General features: G+C 37.4%; 1 protein-coding gene across 1 annotated transcript in view; it reads right to left on the minus strand.

Moving 5' to 3' along the window:
* Positions 1-20,434, minus strand: part of PREX2 (phosphatidylinositol-3,4,5-trisphosphate dependent Rac exchange factor 2) — a 231,973-nt gene that overhangs the window by 77,124 nt on the left and 134,415 nt on the right. The window contains exons 23-31 of the mRNA XM_090283596.1: positions 19,624-19,785; positions 16,293-16,512; positions 15,545-15,752; positions 8,634-8,813; positions 5,688-5,782; positions 4,853-4,935; positions 4,044-4,134; positions 3,280-3,408; positions 119-160 (exon numbers count right to left, since the gene is read on the minus strand). Of these exons, the coding sequence (XP_090139722.1) occupies positions 119-160; positions 3,280-3,408; positions 4,044-4,134; positions 4,853-4,935; positions 5,688-5,782; positions 8,634-8,813; positions 15,545-15,752; positions 16,293-16,512; positions 19,624-19,785 (1,210 nt within the window). The remainder of the gene's footprint in view (positions 1-118; positions 161-3,279; positions 3,409-4,043; positions 4,135-4,852; positions 4,936-5,687; positions 5,783-8,633; positions 8,814-15,544; positions 15,753-16,292; positions 16,513-19,623; positions 19,786-20,434) is intronic.

Below are 20,434 nucleotides of genomic sequence, written 5' to 3' on the forward strand. Positions count from 1 at the left end.
AGGTAGGGATCATATTTCCATCTATTTTGCTGAAGGCATTGCCTTGATGTCTATCATGAGACTTCTAAGCTCATGGTCCACATTAATTTTAAATAGTATAAGTAATAAAAAATATTACCTGAATATTCAAGAAGTGCCAGAAGTATCCTACACTTTACCTCTGCAGAGAAAAAAGAAATCAGTTACTTGTTCAGTCTTTTTCTGCCACATTTTAACTGTACTTTAATAAAAACTAGCACAATCTCATTATATGATAATAAAAATCCCATTCACTTGAAATGCTATTCTTTTCTACTTGTCTATATAAATTTTATGCATTGCTCAAGACCCTAAAATGCCTGCTAGATCTGAATTATGTGAGCCTATGAAACATTATTCAGATCCTGCTACCTCTGTAGGTCTTCCTTAGCTGCTATAGCTTACATGATGTTCTCTAAACTTCTACAGTTGCCTAGTCTTGATCAATAAACTATCAAGCAATATTTTTCTTAGTTATTTAAACTGCTAAAGATCATATAAATAATATATACAATTACGTATACTATATTATGTATTACACATTAGAATTATAGTTTACATATAATTATATAAAGTATATTTATAGAATACCATCAGAGAAGGAAAACTCTGACTCCAAAAAACCTCCGCTGCCTTGCGGCATACCTCTTCAGGGGAAAGGCTAAGGGAGTAAACCCCGACAGAAAATCCGGAGCCGGAGTCCCTAAGGCGGTTTGACGTTGTAGTCAACACCGGCAACTCCTGCGGCGCACCTGAACCCAAGCTGTATCGACTCCGTCTTTCCCTTGGACCCTTCAGCTGCGAAGAGAGGGGGGGTCTGCTGCATGGGCAACAGCAGACCCTCCATATCACCCTGCCCAGGCTCTGTAGCTTCAGCGTCATCGCAAGATGTCGATTCAACACGGGAGGAGACAGATACCATGTCACTCCCGAGTCGGACTGCACAGCCATTCTTGGCGGTGCAGATAGACTCTGAAGAAGCTACACCATCGTCTCTCGAGACGGATGGCTGCCGACGACGACGATTTATAGAATACGTAGAGTACACAGAGTTTTCCTTTCCTATCTATAAGTCAAGATACTGTCCTAAAGGACAAAATATTTCTAATGTTTCAAAATATTCATCTTCCCACCCTATCTCCAAACAAGGTCAATCACAAATGTTTCATAAATGATGTGAATCAACTTCATGCTCATTACTGTGTGTCTAATGAGTTATGTCCATTTACTCCCAATTGGCAACTAGTTTACTTGCAATAGGTAAATGTAAAAACCTACAGAGCTCTTTACTTGCCCAAGATTATGGGAAATAACAAAGGTTAGTTTGTATCCTATTCTAGATAGGTTCAAAATAGTCAGAGCAACAAAACTAACCAAAAAGAAATGCAGGAAATACTTAAGAGAGCATTAAATTTTACAAGTGAGGCTGCAAAAACAAAGAATTCCAGAGGTCTAAATTTCTTAGGCCTATAAGCCTTTAAAAATATTAGCACTTTTGCTATTCATTATTTTGGGGAGTTTTAAATAGGATGTTATATGTTACAAGTAACCATTATATTTAGCTATAAAATAAAAATACAGCCAATAAATCCAGCTGTCAAGAACAAAACATTTAATTATGCAACAGAATTGCTGTGATTTATTTGGAGTTTTTCATATCTGTACAAGCTCCCCTACTAATCTCTAAACAATACCTAAGTTGTTATACTTGAGTACATTTATAGGCAGAAGACTTAGTAATCACAGAACATTTAAACCACTTCTGTCATTTATGAAGGAAAGAGGCCCCCAAAATGAAGAAACTGAGGTCCAAAGGGGTTAAGTGACAGGCTCAGAATCTGGTGAGTTTAAGAGCTATCTTTTATCAGTATTGTTAAAGAGAAAACCACAGATCCAAAATGGTGTCACTTGTGCTAAAACCCATGATTGTATAATCAACCAGTCTGGAATTTCCTGGTCAAGCAACACTAAGGCAATCTGCTGAGTGGGCCCTCTCCATTCCTCAGAGAAAGAAGAGGCAACCTGCGTGATAAAAATCCTTGTAGTTCCATTTCCTCCAGAAGATGTCTTGGTCTAAATATAATCCTTTCTCTTCTTTTGTTAATAGCTCCCTTGCCCCACACTTCTTCCTATAAAATCTTTCCAATTTGTACAACCCCTTGGAGCACCCTTGAAGTTGCTAGATGAGATGCTGCCAGATTCATAAATCACTTAATAAAGCCAATTAGATCTTCAAATTTACTTGGTTGGATTTGCTTTTTAAAAGTATTTAAAAAAACCCATATATAAATTTAGTTTACCCTAAAATAATGGTAATGACTGGTGTTATGTTGTAATTTTGCTGAATAGTATTTACCATATCCAACTGACATACAAATGACCATGATAAAAATTTAAACACAAGCATATTACTTATTTATTGTAGAGGTTCTTTGGCCTTGGCATTATTAGCATTTTGGACCAAATAATTATTTGTTGTGAGGTGAGGGACTGCCCTGTAGAACGTTCAGTAGCATCCCTGGCCTCTATCCACTAGATGCCAATAGTATATACCCACAGTTGTGACAACCACAATGTGTTTCCAACCACTGGCCAAATATTGGGAAGAAAAACACTGAATTAGACATTTTAAAACATTTTTTTAAATTTCTCATTTCATTTTTTTTACCATAACCATGTTGAAAACTCTCAGAATTTTTCTACTTAATAACTCAGGTCCTACAGGTGCCATCAGACTTGTTGAAACTGTCTCAAAGTATATCTCTAATTACAGGTTGTACCAATATAGGGTGTTGAGTAAACACTGTCATGGCAGTTAATAACACCATCAACTCATAATTCTGAAAAATAAACTTCAAAACAAATGATGCAACCTAAGTCATTCTGTTGATTCTCACACAGATGCACAACTGATTTTTTTAGACTATCCATAAAATTTAGTTTCATGTCATTTGTGAATCCTTTAGAACTGTTTCTGATGTTTTTTATATTATAAAATATGAAACTCTTTCTATGTTCCATTTGTCTTTGTAAGTATAAGCCCTCATTTTGTTCACTTATTCCCCATGATACAGATCATCTGTATCCTGCGATCTCATTCCTTCTTTCTGTCTTCCTCCATCATACTTTACAGTCTTTTTATTTTCCTTTTAACATGAAACACTGAAAAATTTATCAGAGCATTACTGAACTTTTGGTTTTAATGGATTTTTTAATAACTATTCTTAATGTCATGAGTTGTTCTTTGCTTTTTATCCTGACCTTCAACAAATTTTCTGATGTTCTGAGCAAGACTCCGGACGCTGCTGGGAAGATTCCAAGGATCTTGCTTGATGTGAAGCCTTAACCTTTTTGGACAACTCAGCTTTGGTTCCATTTCCTGCTGGAATTCTAAATAAACACACACAAAAATCTCTCTTAACTCTCAACTGTTTACCAGTTAACAAGACCATTAGCTTCAGAATCCTCTTGTTTTCCTTACTATTGTCTTAAATTATTATCATTGTGGAAATTTCTTTAGCTAGATCACAGGTGAAAAATGTGTTAAATGCAGAAAGCCAAACCTTAATATTCTTCTCTTACACATGTAAAACAAAGGAGCAAGGTCAGATGAAAAACTCTACTCTAAACAACCTCAATGAGAAGCTGGATACTGGAGGCTCTAGATCCTGTTCTGTTTGCCCTCTCGCATCCCCAACTCCCCTCCCCCACCACTGAGATAGGAGCAAGTAAGCATTGTGCTTGATGTCAGTCTAAGCAACTCAATACTCACATCTCTTCAATTAACTCATTTTTTTATTCAATCTGTCCCCAATAGGCATTAAAAATTTTAACATTCAAAGAAACATAAAAGGTCTGATTTTTTTCCTTATCTTCAAAAATTATCAAGATAGAAGTAGTACTAAGCAAATGATGAAACATGAGCAACCAGAACTTTTCTTCTCGTACTATACTTTTGTCTCATAGCTATATTGTCTACTGCTTTGTTTCTCAATTGCTTATAACAGTTATTTTTTAAACCTTACCCTGTAATCCTCGACCTGGGGTGAGGTGCTTGGTTTGTTCAAAGGCTCTGACCACAGCTTGCCCTTTTAGAAGATTGGTAATCGAATCCACCTATGAAAAGAGTAGAGATTCTATGAGTTACATATTCTCATAACATATTTTTCCAAGAGTAAATCTTGCATCATATTTTTTTTTCATAAAGCAATGATTATTTTGAAATCCCATGATTCTTTTTGAAATCTACCTTTAAATAAAATATTGGAATAAACTCACCTGATAACATTTTCAATAACATTTCTTACTATCCTACCATATATTAATACAAAATATAAATTCACATCATGAAAGAAATAAAAGGTTCCAGAGTTATTAAAAAAACAAAAAGTAATTAAAATTCTTTTCAAAATAGTAGAAGCTTCTATACTACAAATTTTTGTTATGGATATAATTCTTTAGGCATCTAAAACACCAGCATGAGCCCTGAGACAATCTTGTGCTTTTTGAAATAAAAAACAAAATTGAACAAGAAATGCCATAAAGGATTCTTGAAACCCATAAAGAAACAAACAATAAAAAAAGAATAACTCATGTGTGCATAACTCTTTATAGTTTTCCCAGGAGTATAAAATTCTTGACATTATAATCCTTTGGGTTAGTTGCCTGAAAGAATATTTATTCCTATTTTAAATTGTGAAAATTGTGGTAAAGGAGCGGAGGAACAGACTGGGGCCTTTTTATTCTAATTCCAAGCTCTTTTCACTACATCTGAAAAAGAGACTCCTGATGGTTTAATCTGCAGAGAAAAAACCCACAACTGTCCCATTCATACCTGGCTGAAAAGATGCTCAAGGCAACTATGTATCTTATCCTGTTTTTCATGAGAAATGCGAACACTTAGTGGAAGTTCATCACCTAGATATAAAAAGTAAAAATAATAATTAATCTTATGTTTAACATTCCAATGTATTTTAATGTAAATAAAATTTAAAAATTTAAGTATGAGCTCTTATTCTACACATTAGTTCTCACGTTCAGAAAATGAATTACAGAAAATTTCATAGCTATGGGGATATCAGCTTAGTAATCCTCGGTAAGTGAGGTAGGTAAAGGTGAGCCACAGAGAGAGAACACTGCATTATGTTAATTCTTTCAAATGGCACATTTTTCTCATGGTTAAATTGTTGAATTAAATTGCAGATTTAAAATAAAATTTTATCCTAATTGGCTGAAAAGCCTTGTTTGTAACACAAACAAAACAAGATACTTATGAAGCATTTATATCAGCCCCTTCGGGTGTGCCGGCTGTCCTCAAGTCCTTAGTTTCAAGGCCCTTCCCTCCTCCACACCCAATCAACATGCCTAATGTTTCAGTAAAACTTGCCTCCTGTGTGCCTGTCATCCTTCACAGTATCACAGAAATATCATAAGACACATATTAGGGTAATTTAAAAATGTGTTGTTCCCTTCATTTCTTTTTAATTCACTGTTTATAATGGGATTGGGAAATTGGCTTCATTGAGTGCATAAGACTGAAATGCAACACGTGCAGTCACTAAGGACGACTGATAAAAGCTAAAAATGCATTAGGATCAAACAAGTCAATCCCTGAAGAGAACGTGCAATAGCATTAGCACCAAAAAGCGCCAATGACTTCTCCAACGCACCCGAGTCCATGTCATCGCTGTGGAAATACGAGCTACACTGGCTGCTGCAAATGCTTGTGAAGGAGGCGATGGAATTCCGGTTGCTGTTGCAGTCGCTGAAAAGGAGGTACATTTATGTTAAGATTGCATTTGCCACACCTGCCCTGTGATTTCTTATGACAGAAACTTATTGGGCGACAGCTCTATTTATTAATAGATTTTATTGAAAATGGTAAGATAAACTTTTCTAACAATGAAACTAACAAAATGTATTTTAAATTCAATCATATTCCATATTTCCTCATCGTATAACTTAATCCTAAATGAATTTTTTAAATGGTAGTTATAAGTTTGTAAAATGTATAGATACAAAAACTAGGAGTCAAGCTAAACTTATAATTCATCATAATCTCTTTGAGGAATATGCCTGCAGTAAATTTGTTACGAGAGACTAATAAAGCCCTGTTACATGATCTCTGCCTTTCAACCCTTCCTGGTAACTTCAGTATAACTTCTCAACAGCCCACTGAGAGCCCTGAGTGGGATGAGAGCCTTCTCTCCACCTCAGCGTGCAGCACCGGACGTGGACCTTGTAAACGTGCAATACTGGCGAATGCTGCAGGGAAGGTTTAAAATGGTTGTGAGTGAGTGTGGGTCGTCGTCGTCGTCGTCGTCGTCGGCAGCCGTCCGTCTCGAGAGACGATGGTGTAGCTTCTTCAGAGTCTATCTGCACCGCCAAGAATGGCTGTGCAGTCCGACTCGGGAGTGACACGGTATCTGTCTCCTCCCGTGTTGAATCGACATCTTGCGATGACGCTGAAGCTACAGAGCCTGGGCAGGGTAATATGGAGGGTCTGCTGTTGCCCATGCAGCAGACCCCCCCTCTCTTCGCAGCTGAAGGGTCCAAGGGAAAGACGGAGTCGACACAGCTTGGGTTCAGGTGCGCCGCAGGAGTTGCCGGTGTTGACTACAACGTCAAACCGCCTTAGGGACTCCGGCTCCGGATTTTCTGTCGGGGTTTACTCCCTTAGCCTTTCCCCTGAAGAGGTATGCCGCAAGGCAGCGGAGGTTTTTTGGAGTCAGAGTTTTCCTTCTCTGATGTACCCTGACTGGAAGATCGAACCAGCGACACTTAGCTCGCAGGCCGACGCTCAATCCACTGAGCTAAACCAGCCAGGGCATACTGGGTATACTCCAGATAACTGAAAGAGTGCAGGAGACTAAGTATTTTTTTTCTCTCACAATAAATAAAAATGACTTATTTAACTTTAAGTTTCATTTAAAATGTCTATTTTGCCAACAGGGAGACTGTGATGGTAATTTTAATTACTAGATAACTAGAATTTGAGGTGAGACAGTATTTCTAGACAAGTAATTTCCCACTGGAGAGAAATCACAGGTTCCTATTAAAGAGCATACTGGTATCCTTAGACGCTAAAAGTAAATAAAATGGTAAAAGTGATCAATCTGTGTGACTTATTATTAAATCTCTGGGAGTAATTAACTCATGTATTTGTTAAAATCCCTTCCACATACAAATTGGGACAGCAGAGTGGCTAAGACAGAAATTGGAGGCCAGACCACCTGGTTTCATAGGTAAATGAGGTAAAGTACTGTGGGTCTCAGCTTCCTCATCCATAAAATGGAGTTAATATCAGACCCAGCCACATAGGATTGTGGTGGGAATTATGTGAGATCATCTGTTCTTCCACATGGCTTGTAAAAATATGTTTTTAATAGCCATTAGCATGTACTAAACATCTCTGGTGGGAATAACTTTGATTGAAATATAATTACTTAATAACTTTTCATTGTAATACACTGTTTAATAAATAAGAGTGAATAAGAGAAGTGTCACTTTAATTAATGTAAATAAAATGAGAGATGCTAAAGCTGAACACATAGCACAGCTGGCAGGTTACAACAGTCCTTGGTGACACTTCAGGGGACACAAGGATTCAAAGGAGAAAAAGCACTCAGTTAAGAAAGTTCATTGGCGGAGCCATCATTTGAGAGTCTGGTAGAAAGATGCCAACAGAATTTGGATGTGACATGGTGTGATGGGTTGAAATGTGTCCTCCCAAAATTTGTTTGTTGAAGTCTAACACTCAGAACCCCATCATGTGGCCTTACTCAGAGTAAGGGTCTTTACAGAAGTAATCAAGTTAAAATGAGGTCATGAAGGTAGGCCCTAATCCAGTATGACTGGTGTCCTTATTAAAGAAAATTCAGACACAAAGATCTGATTGGAGGCAAGAATATGTGAAGAGACAGAGGGGCGGACGGCCATCTACAAGCCAAGGGCAGAGGCCTGAGACAGATCCTTCCCTTACAGCCCTCAGAAGGGACCGACCCTGCTCACACCCTGATTTTGGATATCTAGCACCAGAACTGTGGATAATAAATAAATAAGTTTCTGTTGTTTAAGGCCTCGAGGTCTTGGTACTTTGTAACAACAGCTCCACCAAAAATATACAGAAGACATGCAAGGGCGGAAAAAATACACAAAGCTGGTCATGGAGTGAGCAAGTGAGATTAGTTCAATTAGCTTGGAGCATAAAATATGAGAAGAAAGGGGAGAAGCAAGACAAAAAAAAAAATTCTTATTCACTACCCAACTATCCAATAATCAGAAACAGATATTTGAAAAAAACTTTAATAGAGGCACAATTTGATTTTTTGCCATAGATGTCACACAATCCAAAAAACAAAAACAAGTTCCCCAAGTTAGGCCCACTTGGCTGGAGAAAAAAAAAATGCTTTTTCAAAATTATTCAGATTATAAAAGGGAAGAATTTGAAAGGTTATGTTGTCCTCTTACACTTTGTCTGGGATTGGTAATAGCTAGAAGCTATTCTGTAAGCAATGAACAAAAACAATAATCAAACTGTTTCCTTAAGACCTGTGTGGAAAACAGAATCATATGTGAGTTGGCTGATGAATGAGTTTAAGGAATGAATGAGTTACCTGTAAGAGTCTCTGTTGCTGATGGTGTCATGGCCTGAATCTTCCTGCTCATCTCCTGCCACATTGAAACAGACTCGTTTGCTGTTTCTTTCCCCCTTCTCATTGTCACTGTCTGTCGGTACTACGCACTCAGATGTCTTACGTTCTAATTTAGGAGAATGCGTTATTGAAGACAGAAGGCTGTATTGTGATATAAAAAAAAAAGAAGAAGAAAAAAGTGCACGGTTTCAAACTGGCTGCTTACTTGTTGATATGAAAGGATTACAGATTTATCTAGAGTGTATCTGTGTTTCACATGAAGTAAACATCCTACCACATAAAAATACCTGTCATGCAAAGTTTACTTTTTTCTCACAGAATAAGTAATAGAAACACCACACAATTTAGAGTAGAAAGCTGCATTCAAATCCTGGTTTTCTCACTTATTTGCTTTGTTATTAAAGCAAAACTATGACAGTCTGTTTGACATCTATGAAATGGGAATAATAAGAATAACAAGAATAACTAACCCACAGGATAGAGGTGACAATAAAATAAGAACGACACATTCCTGGTACATTCCGGGTGTCATCTCTCTCCTGGCCATTATCTGCTATCACCACTATATGAAAATACTTGGGAAACTTTAAATGGCTACCAAAATATTAAAATAAACACTAACTGTGCTTTAATACCTTCACTGACTTACCCTCAGATATTAAAAAGCCACCTACCAACACAGGCCTGCTGCTGTCTCCCAGCCTTGATGCATTGACCAATCCTGCCTCAAGGCTCAGCCTAATAGGAGTCCTGGTCCTTATAGGCATAGGATGCTAATCAGAGTCACACAGGAGGTGAGGATAGGAAGGCAGCAGAGGCTCCTCCCACATCATCTGCAGCAAGTCAAGATGAAATGTCGCAAATCTGCCCTAATGAAGGGCTCTTCCAGCTTGGTTCAAGTCTAAAATGCCATCTGCAGATGCTGAACCAGAGTAAAACTTGATTTTGGACTTTGAGAATCACTAATTCCACCACTCTAGCCTTGTATGTTTAGCTGCAAAGGCTTCTGTTAGAACTGTGTGACTCAAAATTATGCAAAAATGGAATCCATCTTTACTATCAACCAACATGCTATAAAACTTGAATTAAATCACATCTGAATAAAAGGATCCATGTGTGGCTTCTCTAGCCAACAATTACCTTCTCATTTACCAAAGAGCAATGACTTTCTGCTCTGGTCGACAGCACATGTACATATCTTGATGCTCATTTTCCCACAGCAATGTCATGTTTGTTTTATTTCAAGACCATAAAAATGTCTCATATTTCTTATAAGCACATCCCATAATGTCAAGCCCAATGCTGTGCATTGAGTAAAGATTTGTTTAGTGATTTTTACTAATTAATTAATTATGACACATTTATTGTAGTATGCATTGGTCTCAGTTCTGTGGATACCAAAGTTTACAAAAGCCCCTGCCTTCATAGAGCTTAAAATCCTGGGAAGGAACAAACAATAAACAATTAAACTGTCTAGTACATCAGATAGTCACAACCATTAAGAAGAAAAATAAAAAGAGGCAGGAAGCCAGATCTGCAACTTCAAATTGTATAGTCAGATAAGATGTCACTGTGATATGATACCGGAAGAACATTTGGTAGTTTGTGGTTTTTAGAAATCAGGGACAATCAGGAAGCTGTGGTCCCTAGTTCAGGACTCTGTGAGGCTACGTGTTAAACACCGCTTTTCTATTTGGAACGATACTTTTATGTCTTGCAAGACAGAATGAATATGTATTCACTCCCTCCACCCAAAAGACTGAAACATTAGACTAACTCCAGTTACCCAAGCTCCATGGAGCACAGACAGACAAACTCTGAAACCCAGAGTTTGCAAGAGTTCTTTTGCAAGGAGCCCTATGTGCTCTATGTATCTTAAATTAGAAGCCATGGGATAAACATTTCTTTTAAAGTCCCATGAATTGTATTCATATTTGCTTTTCATTTGAAACAGCTGCAATTATGCTCACACTGACCCTGTGGGAACAAGTGTTACACTAACAATTGTTAGAAAAACAGTATTTGACACCATGCTTTTGCATAAATTTCTAGATTCTTAAAAGCAATAATGAGGCATAAAATTTAACATCTGTGCATGCAGACACATTTTCCTTTACTTCTGTTCATACATAATCATATATAATATTAAGTTACCTACTGTAGGTCCATTAATTCTGAATTAAAATCCTGAGCAGCAGGCCAATCCAAGTCCATCTTTTCCTGATGTCCTTGATTAATAGAGTTATGTATTTTGCATATGCATATCATAGCTAACATATGGTGTTAGCTGTGTTGAGTACTTAACAGATATTAATTCAGCCAAGCCCTAAAACCCCCTTTGAAGTTGGTATTATTGTTATTATTATTATTATTACTATCATCCTCATTTTAGAAATGGGACCCCCCCTTGTACACATGTACTTTCCTAATTCAGCAGAACACCATCTCCCTTCTTGTCCCTGAGACACTTTGTAGGGAGGAAGGTGGTCGCTAAAGCTGTCCATCACATCCCAGCTCTCCTGGGCACATGACTGTGAAGATGGGAATGACTATGTGACTTGTTTTCATTGTGAGTGGAGGTGACATGGGTCCCTTCCAGGTGGAAGCCTTTATGCCAGTGCAGTCTGCCTTGTTCCCTCTCCCTGCTGTGACAAGCAGAGACACCCCAGTGACGAGGGCTGTTAGCCTGGACTCCGAGGAAGGCCATTGTGCAGCAGAGGCCCTGTGGCCCAGGTGGGCATGGAGAGTGAGCAGGAAAGAAACCTTGTTGTGAGGTTTTTGAGTTAACATAACAATGAAGGGGGTAAAAAGAGTTGTACATAAAGCAGATGTCGAAGAAAACATGACGTGAGTGACCAGAACATGGGAGTAACTACTTTATGCTGGGAACTAGGCAGAGTCTCTCTATACACGGGCCATGAGCCTGACACTCAAGTGCCTAGAAGGCTGGCCAGGCAGACCTCAGGAACAGAGCTGACCAGGCAGTGTGTCAAGTTCCAGGGACAGAAAGGGGCTAGTGTGGCAGGAGCTCAGGGAGATGAGTTTACTCAGAGAGGGGACAGGAGCAGATGGAGGGCCATGCAGGCCATGATGACTCATTCAATATTATTTTAACGGCGTTGCAATGCCATCAAATGGTTTTCAGCTGGAAACTAGGATGATTTACATGTACAGACCCCAGTGGCACAGGTGAATGTTGAATGTATCAGAGAGAGGCACAGCAGGAAAACTCCTACAGCGGGCACACGTGAAGAGATGGAATGATCAGAACCCCACTAAGGTGATACAGTGGATACATTCTGAGGTGTAATTGACAGAACTTGGTGGAGTACTGGAGGCATAGGGGAAGGAAAGGGAAGAACCAAACACGAGACCCAGATTCTGGCTTCATGAACTGAATAGTTGGGAAATACTGAGAAAGGGGAAACCTTGATGGTGGAGAGCTTGACATGGATTTAAGAGGAAAGTCTAGAATTTAAGTTTGCTATGTCTGTGATACTTCCCAGTGGTTCATTAGCCACATCACAGAGGGACTGTAGAACAAAATAAGTCAGCGCATAAAGTGACATCATGTGCCTGGTGCAAAAGCATCCACAATAAATGTTAGTTTTCATGAAGCTGTGCCCTCTTACACATTTACCAGAAGAAGGCTTGGGAAACTTCAAAGTTAATTCCACTGCCAGCCCGACCATTCCCATCTATAACCCCCAGCTCACTAAATGTCCTACAATGCGCTTTGTTCATAGCTCAATCCTGGGACATGGGGTGCCTGCAAAATGAAGTTTGTTTCAAATTTCCTATCTTCAATAGCCCCAAAGTTCTTTATTTCTTTCCACCCTGTACTTTGAAATCCCATGGAAAGTTTTAGACTGTCCATGAATTAATTATTTTCCCTTTTACTTATGTCTAGTACTTAAGTGTCATTAATCAGAAAATAGCCCATTAAGTGACAAAAGTATTCGGCATCCCACAATGTAACAAGAATCACAAGTCTTGATTAAATCATAACATTGCCTTATTTTATAGTACTAGACAGCAAATTAATCTCTAGTTCTATCTTTAGACCTGAACAAAATAGGAGGATTTAGTGGAATGCCTACATGTTAAATGAAACTTTACTTCTAGGAGAAGTGTTCCCAAGTGACAGGGCAACCAGACTTTGGAGTAAGATAAGGTCACCACCGGCCCTTTCACAAGAATGAATGACTTCTAAAAAGGCTAGTAATGGGGTGTTCTGAGGCAGTTTCTTTTAAAACTTGGCAAAGAAGCTGAGAGCTGTTTCTCTACTCTGCAGAGACGTCTAGATCTGACCAAGAATAATTACTACATGGGGAGAAAATTGTTTGGTAACTAGCTTTTCAAATAATGTGGTGAGCCTGACTACACTGCAGAACCTCTGAATTCTTAGGGCGACAGGGAATCCAGGCTCTTTGACAACTGTACTATCTTAAAGTGATTATATTGCACATTGAATTATGTGGAGCATGTTTATGTTTACAATTAAATTATATGGTGCACATAGAGAGGAACAAGGAAGTTTTTCAAATAATTTGCTCATTTCATGTCACTTTCCTAATAAAGATGCACAACTGAGCAAAGGGTTTTAAAGAACACAGTGGGAAATCTTAAGTAAAAACAGGTAATCATTTTAAGTAGTTTAGATAATAAAAATAATTTCTTTCTGCAACTACTGCTTTAAATGTAAGCATTTTAAACCAAGAAAAGGCAGCTCCTTGGCTCTAATCATTTTCTTGAGAAAAATATTATCTACATTGGCAGAAATAAAAAGTCAAAGAATTAACACACTTTGACAAAGCCTGCACAAATGCCAGGCAGTGCTAGGTCGTCAGTGCATTAGAGACCTTGTCTCTGCGGCAGTGTGGCTCAGGCCACTGACAAAGGCCCCTTCTGAAAAGTAGGAATAAAAACTCTTGGCCTCGTTTGTTTGTTTTGTTCATTAGGTTCCTGTTATAGGTGAGATCACAGACCAGAGGGATAGGGGGAGGAGGATAACGGGGGAAAGAAGAGGAAGGGTCTCATCAAGGAACATGTATAAAGGACCCATGGACATGGACAACTGGGTGGGGACTGACTGTGGGAATGGGGTGGGGGGTTGGGGGGTAGGAGGCACAGGGAAGTGCAACAGAGGAAAAATTGGGACAACTGTAATGGAACAATAAAAAAATTAAAAGGAAAAAAAACAAAAAACAAAAAACTCTTGTCCTGATTGGAAGTATGGGATTGGTCCAGATGGTCTCCTAAAACCCTTTGAGATCTAGGATACATGATTCATGCCACTATTTATGGCTTTATTGCCTATAAATCTGCTTATATGCATTTCTAAAATATTTCAGAGGAAAAAACTGATTTCTAATATAGAATAAATCATATAATAAAATCTGATTTATTAAATAAAGCAAAATATAATGCCCTAAAATATAAACTTCTCTGTTACAAGGTCACATGGTCATTCTAAGATAATTCAAAAATGTCATACAGTTGTTTAAAAAGTGTCCTGTTCTTAGGAACCTCAAACTATTAAATTCATTTGTAAGTGGGGCAGTCACAATATAATATACAAATATTATAAGTCATTTTTAAAAACTAGTGTATTAGGTATAGGAAACAGAATTGTACTAAGTTAACTCACTAAAACATCAGGAAAAATAGTAAATAGTAAACGTTTAAAGATCATCTTACAGAAAGAATGCATCCAATATGCAGATTTTGATCTCTAAATTTCCAAGATGTGTAAAATCAGAGGTCATGTCAAGTAAAACTTCATTAGTATAATGTCTCATTGCAACAAAGGCTTAGAATAAGCTCTAAATATTTTGTCAAAAGTGAATTATCTATGGAAGTATGGGAAGATCTTTGTGTGTGTGTACTATACCACACATACCCAACAGCAATCTAAATCTGTAATTTCAAAAAGAGGCACAATAAAAAGAAGATTAACAGTGTTTATACTATTTTCAGATTCTCCCAACTTTGGAGATGTTCAATAATTTCAACCCCTTGAACGATGAGCAAGCATGATGTTACACACTATGTGGATTGCTTTTTGTATTAATTTTTATAATTTCTGGTACAAACTTGTAATGTGTCATTATTATTCATCCTGTTGTATACATGAGACACTGTGTTATTCCACATGCCATGTCATTTTGACCACAGAGCTGCCTTGACTAGATATGAAATATAATCACATGCCGCAATGTGGCAAATCATCCTGGAGAGTTCAGGCAATTAATTTTCCAACTGTCAAACTCTTCAATAAGATTCAGAGTTAATTTTTTCAGAAAAGTTATAATAAACTTCCTTTGTCTTACTCGGTAAAATCCTTCAAATTACTAGCACAGCTATTTGGGTTACTCCTTAGTGGACCATTAATTCAATCAGAAGTGAAAATAAAATATTGGTCATTGGTCCAAAGGATACAAAGTTTTGGATTTACTCATTCAAGAAGTATGATAAGGATTTGTTATTTTAATTTCTCCTAAACATCTATTGTGTGCATGTACACCAAATACTATACTCTTCTCTGCAAAGGCTACAAGAAAACCCCTATACACAGTTAATACTCTTCCAATCATATTTTTCGATTTAATATTTTCACACTAAAATTTATTTAGTGTTTTCTATACAATGAAATTTTGTCATTCTCTTCCCTGGTATTTAAAGCTTCCTTAAGATATATATACACATATATATATTTGCCATGTTTTACCATTTCTAAGTTGTTAAAATGAAGAGGATCTATATGGTCAGCAAAAATCTCATACATTTCCAAAAACTAAAGAGAGTGATAAATGTTCAAAAGTCTCATTTTCCACAGCTACATTTAAAAATACAGTAAATAAAAAACTTACTCATCTATTTGACACACACACATCTCCACCTCTTTTAGTGCAGTCTGAAGTTTGCCCAGCAGTTTCTGATAGATATCTTGGGTTTCTAAGTCTTCCTCTTTCAACAAATACCGGAGCCCATGCCCATCCTGCTGTGACAGAGACAAGCCTGAGGGCGCCGCCATGGTTGTGATTGTGTGCTGAATGTACACCATCGGGCTCAGCTTCCCTGAGGAGGTAAAATCATTACATAGTAGTAGTTACTGCTTTTAACGTACACTAACAATCCAGTGCAATTCATTTCAGAGGCCCAAGCTTACATTAAAAAATGCCAACCCAATGCTGAATTTAATTCAGGAATTAAAACTTATGGGAAATCGCTGGTAAAGGGGAGGAATTCAGTTTGGTCCCACATTCTGCTGAGATGGTGGGAACTGTATTATGCACCTGTATTTTTCTCACAGTTACAGGGCCATTCCAGATTAATGCTTTTCACAGCAAAATGACTTGTGCCTATCTTGTGTAAGAAAGTCAAGAACAGCCATTCTTCTTAAAGGAAAAATAATAAAATAATAAAACTACATACTCTATTTTCATTCTGTAAATGCTTATACACAGTTATCCAAATGATTATAGTGAGGAGTCTTTCTTTACACAAGTTCAGACTTGCTTAGACACCAGAAATCTATCCAGTGTCAGGGATGTGGGGACAATTATGATTGACTAAGTTACTTTTCATGATTTGACCATGTTTCAAAAGGTAACATACCTTGCTCAGATTTATTTTCTTTATCATGAGAATTATGCTTCCTACTATCTAATTGAACACCAAATGCACTCCCCAGGGAGGTCGATGTTTTGGGATAAGAAACTTCCATCACATTGACATGACAGTTCGTAGGGCAGAAATCACTGCTGTGCAGTGGAGATATTTTAGATTTGGCTTGTTTAAAGGTGGGCCAGGCTCTATTCTTTAGTACACGTGAAAACTGTAAATTAAAGAAGAAATAAACAGCAGTTGAACACAGTGATAACTCAAACATTTCACTTTCATCATCCATAGCAAGATCAAAAGAAACTTAAATCATGTCAACCGGAACAAGTGAAATAAATTGTAAGTCATTAGAATTTATTTTAAAATTCACACATTTTAATAAAGCAAAGCAATATAGGCAGTAAATGCATACAGTTCCTTTGAAACTCTGATTGCAAGGTAGGTGCTAAAAGAAATTAATTTAAATGACCAATATCACTTCCTAGGACTCAAATCCATAGACTCCTCCTAAGAGCTGAGAGTCTGAGAGAGAAATCAGTGTCCTAGGAGACTCATACAGGGAGGGTCTCTATCTTTAAAGTGAGGCAAAGTGGCAGAATAGGGTAGCTGTCAGGACAAGGGCAGAAGAAAGCGGGATTATCCCAAAGACTGTGAGAAAGCCAATCCAAAATTGTGCGGTTTAGACAGCAAGGTGTGGTGCTGTTGACCGAGAATGGCAGGATGACAGGCAGAACAAATGGTACTTCCCATGCCTTCTTTTAATCATTGCTGAGCACTCCAGGATCAGCCTGAGGACTGATGTGGTCTCCGCTGTTATGCCACTGAGAATAAAGCAATACTCAAAGGATTTACACAACTTCTAAGGGTAGCCACTCCACTGCTTAAAACTCTGCCATCCAAATCCATCCAGTCCTTGCCATAATCTCTACAACTGCCCAAAGACTAATCATACCTAGCTTATTGATCTCTAGCTAACTCCCCTTGTTCCCTGCAGTCCTCTGGTCTTCACTCAGTTCCTCTCATACACCATCTTCTCACTCTTAGTACACACAAGTCAGGGTGCCTAGAATGTTCTCCTTCCATCATGGCCAAACTTACTCCTATGCCTTTTCAAGTTCTGTTAAATCATCAAGAGGCCTTTTAGAGATCTGGCCTAGGTTCAAAATCTCTGGTTATGTGCTATGTTATAGTACACTGTAACCCTCCTTATAATTACAAGTAATTTTCTTATCTCTGTCTCCCATAGCAGCTGGTGAACTCCATGAGGGCAATGCTGATGTCTGTCTTGTGCACCATAAATAGGCATCTCATAGAGTTGAACTGGATTCTAGTTTCTAAAACGAAGAACCAAGAGCCACCAGCTACTCATGTTATAGTTATGTTGTCCCCATACCTGATGTGATGCTGGGCGAATCACTCTTTTTTATCATTCTTAGTAAAGTAAGGGATACAGATTAAATCAGCTCTATGCTCTCTTTTAGCTTGAAAACTATAACCAGATCCTATCTATTTATTTTACTAGTAGAATAGTAATTTTGGGACTGAAAAGAATAAAAATAAGGACTACTACTGGTTACTGTCTAACTTTTGTAGGTTAAATTCAGGAAAAAAAAGATATGACATTAAAAATTAATTTTGAAAATATAAGCTTAGCATTAAAATATGAACTATCTTATATGTACATTAAACTGCATTCTCATGTTTAATATACATATAATCACATGTCTGTAGCTATATATCTGAACAAAGTTCTAGCACACAGTAGGATCTAAATGGGAATGAATTGAAATGCAGGACACAATTAACATAATTACTAAAAAATTCAATAGCAATGCAAACTTTCAGTCAGAAGTTCTTTTCCATTATAGTTACAGGACAAAAATTTTAGTAACTCTCCCATGGCACAGAGAAAGGCTCAGAAATCAATTTTATAATATATATTGATATTATGCCACAGCCTCTACCATAGTAGGCAGTTTCACTTCTCTTGCCTTCTTTCACTTTAATCAATATCCATTCATTCAAAAATATGGTGAGAAGCATCTAAGCCAGAGCCTGTGCTAAATGCTGGAGTTACCACTCTCACCCACACAGAGTTCATGGTCTAGTAGAAGACACAAATAAAAAGAATATAATATTGTAGCTACAGATAACAGTTATTTTATACAAATGAAATGACAACAGTAGATGAGCTTTGTCAAAATATCGGTGAACTTAAACAGAGCCATTTCAGTTACATGGAGGGGACCAGAGCCCAACTTGACTGAGTTGAGAAGGAAAGGTGAGGAAGACAGCAGGTATAGAAAACACATGTAGGTAGCTCTTTTCAGGACAAAGATCAAAGAAATCAAACAGTAGTAGAGAATAGTATGAGGTTCAAGGGAAATATTCATTTAATATACATGATAGTGAGGCATATTTGTATACTGGCAGAATACTAATTATTGGAAATGGAACTTCAGATTTTTAATGCATTGCTAGTTAATTCATGAGGTATCAACCATGACAAACACATTTAAACCCAATTATAGTGACTTGACTAAAAGTAAAAAATATTACAAAGGTCACTCAACTTGTCATTCAGTATAAGCTTTTTCAAAGAGGCTTTCTTTAGCCCTGCTTTTTCAAAGAGGCTTTCTTTAGCCCTTCCTCTCCCCACCATCTAAAGTTACCATCTGAAAAAAATAATAATAAAGTTACCATCTGGGCACTTCCCACCATAGCTCCCTATTTTGATTCCCTCATAACTCTTTTCTATATTTGAATTCCCCCCTTTGAAGATATTTATTTACTTCTTTGCTGCTTCCCCACTCAAACATAAGCACCATGAGAGGAAAGATCCTCTCTCTTTTGCTGCCATTTTCCTGGGCCCAAGAACAGTGCTTGGCATATTAAAGGTGCTCGATAAACTATACTAAGAAAATGAAAAAATTGATCAATTTAGAACAGCCAGTGTTCCATGTACACTCTGAGTAAGGGCTCCAATCCCTCTGTTGAGAGAAAAAGAAAAGAAGACTATAGCATAATTTTAAAATTTGACTTCAGAATTAGGTGGCCAAGATTCAAATCCCAACTCTATCTTTTGACAGTAATTCTCTCAGCCTCAGTTATTACGTTTGGAAAATATGGAATAATGACTTCGCTTACAAGTTTGCAAAAATCAAATGAGGGAATTGATTTATAGGCATTTTAAAAACTAAAAAAGTTATAGAAATGTTATCATTTCAATAAACTGGTACATAAATAAGTAATGAAAATATCAGGAATTGAATTAAATTTGTCATTTAAATAATATTACATGTAAAATATAGAAATAGAATTTTACCTTTTTATAACTGGATATTCTCTGACATAAGTGCTCAGTTTTTTCATTGCAAATGGCATTAAATTTACTCTGAAGGTCAGTAGGAATCACTTCATTTAAAGAGTTAAGGCTGGTGCAGTTTTGTACAAAATGTTCATCACTTTTAGCCAGGGCTTCAAGAATCTGTAGTCACACACACACGCCCGAACACATGCAAAACAAAACAGAACAAGAAAATAAAACCTTCAAAATTAACCGAATAAACTGTCCACAATTCCACAGCACAGGTGACCGCCCCATGCTCTTCTTGCCACTGCCTGGGATTTCTCTGTTCAGTGAAGCCCTGGTCATGAAGTGATGAGCTTATGTGTTTGGCATCTTATGCTTTGCCTTCTGCTGGCTGTAACAGGCTTGCTGAAGGAGGTGAGTGGACTTCTCAAGCTCCTTGCTGGATAAATTAGCAAACTTTCATGTGGGAATACAATACCTATATGTTACTCAGAACATTTTTTTCTCAATTTTACACAACAATAAAAACTAAGGAAAAACAATAGAATAGCCTCCTTACTTGCCCACTATAGAGAGTGTAATTAACAAATGTTTGCTGAAGGAATGAATAAGTGAGAAGTTCTCTTTAGTTAAAGTAATAATCAATGTTACCTGCAGTGTCTGAGCATCTTATTATGTATTCAATTAGTACATCTTTTTGGCTATTTGAATCAATGGTTAAGGTGGTGTATGTGTGTGTATGTGTATACACATGCTCATGCAAACACATACACACCCTGTATCACTGAGAATTTCCAATAAATTGAGAATTATTTATGTGTCA

This window comes from Furipterus horrens, unplaced genomic scaffold, assembly GCF_987537825.1.
Source record: "Furipterus horrens unplaced genomic scaffold, mFurHor1.1.pri manual_scaffold_7, whole genome shotgun sequence".
NCBI classification, from domain to species: Eukaryota; Metazoa; Chordata; class Mammalia; order Chiroptera; family Furipteridae; genus Furipterus; species Furipterus horrens.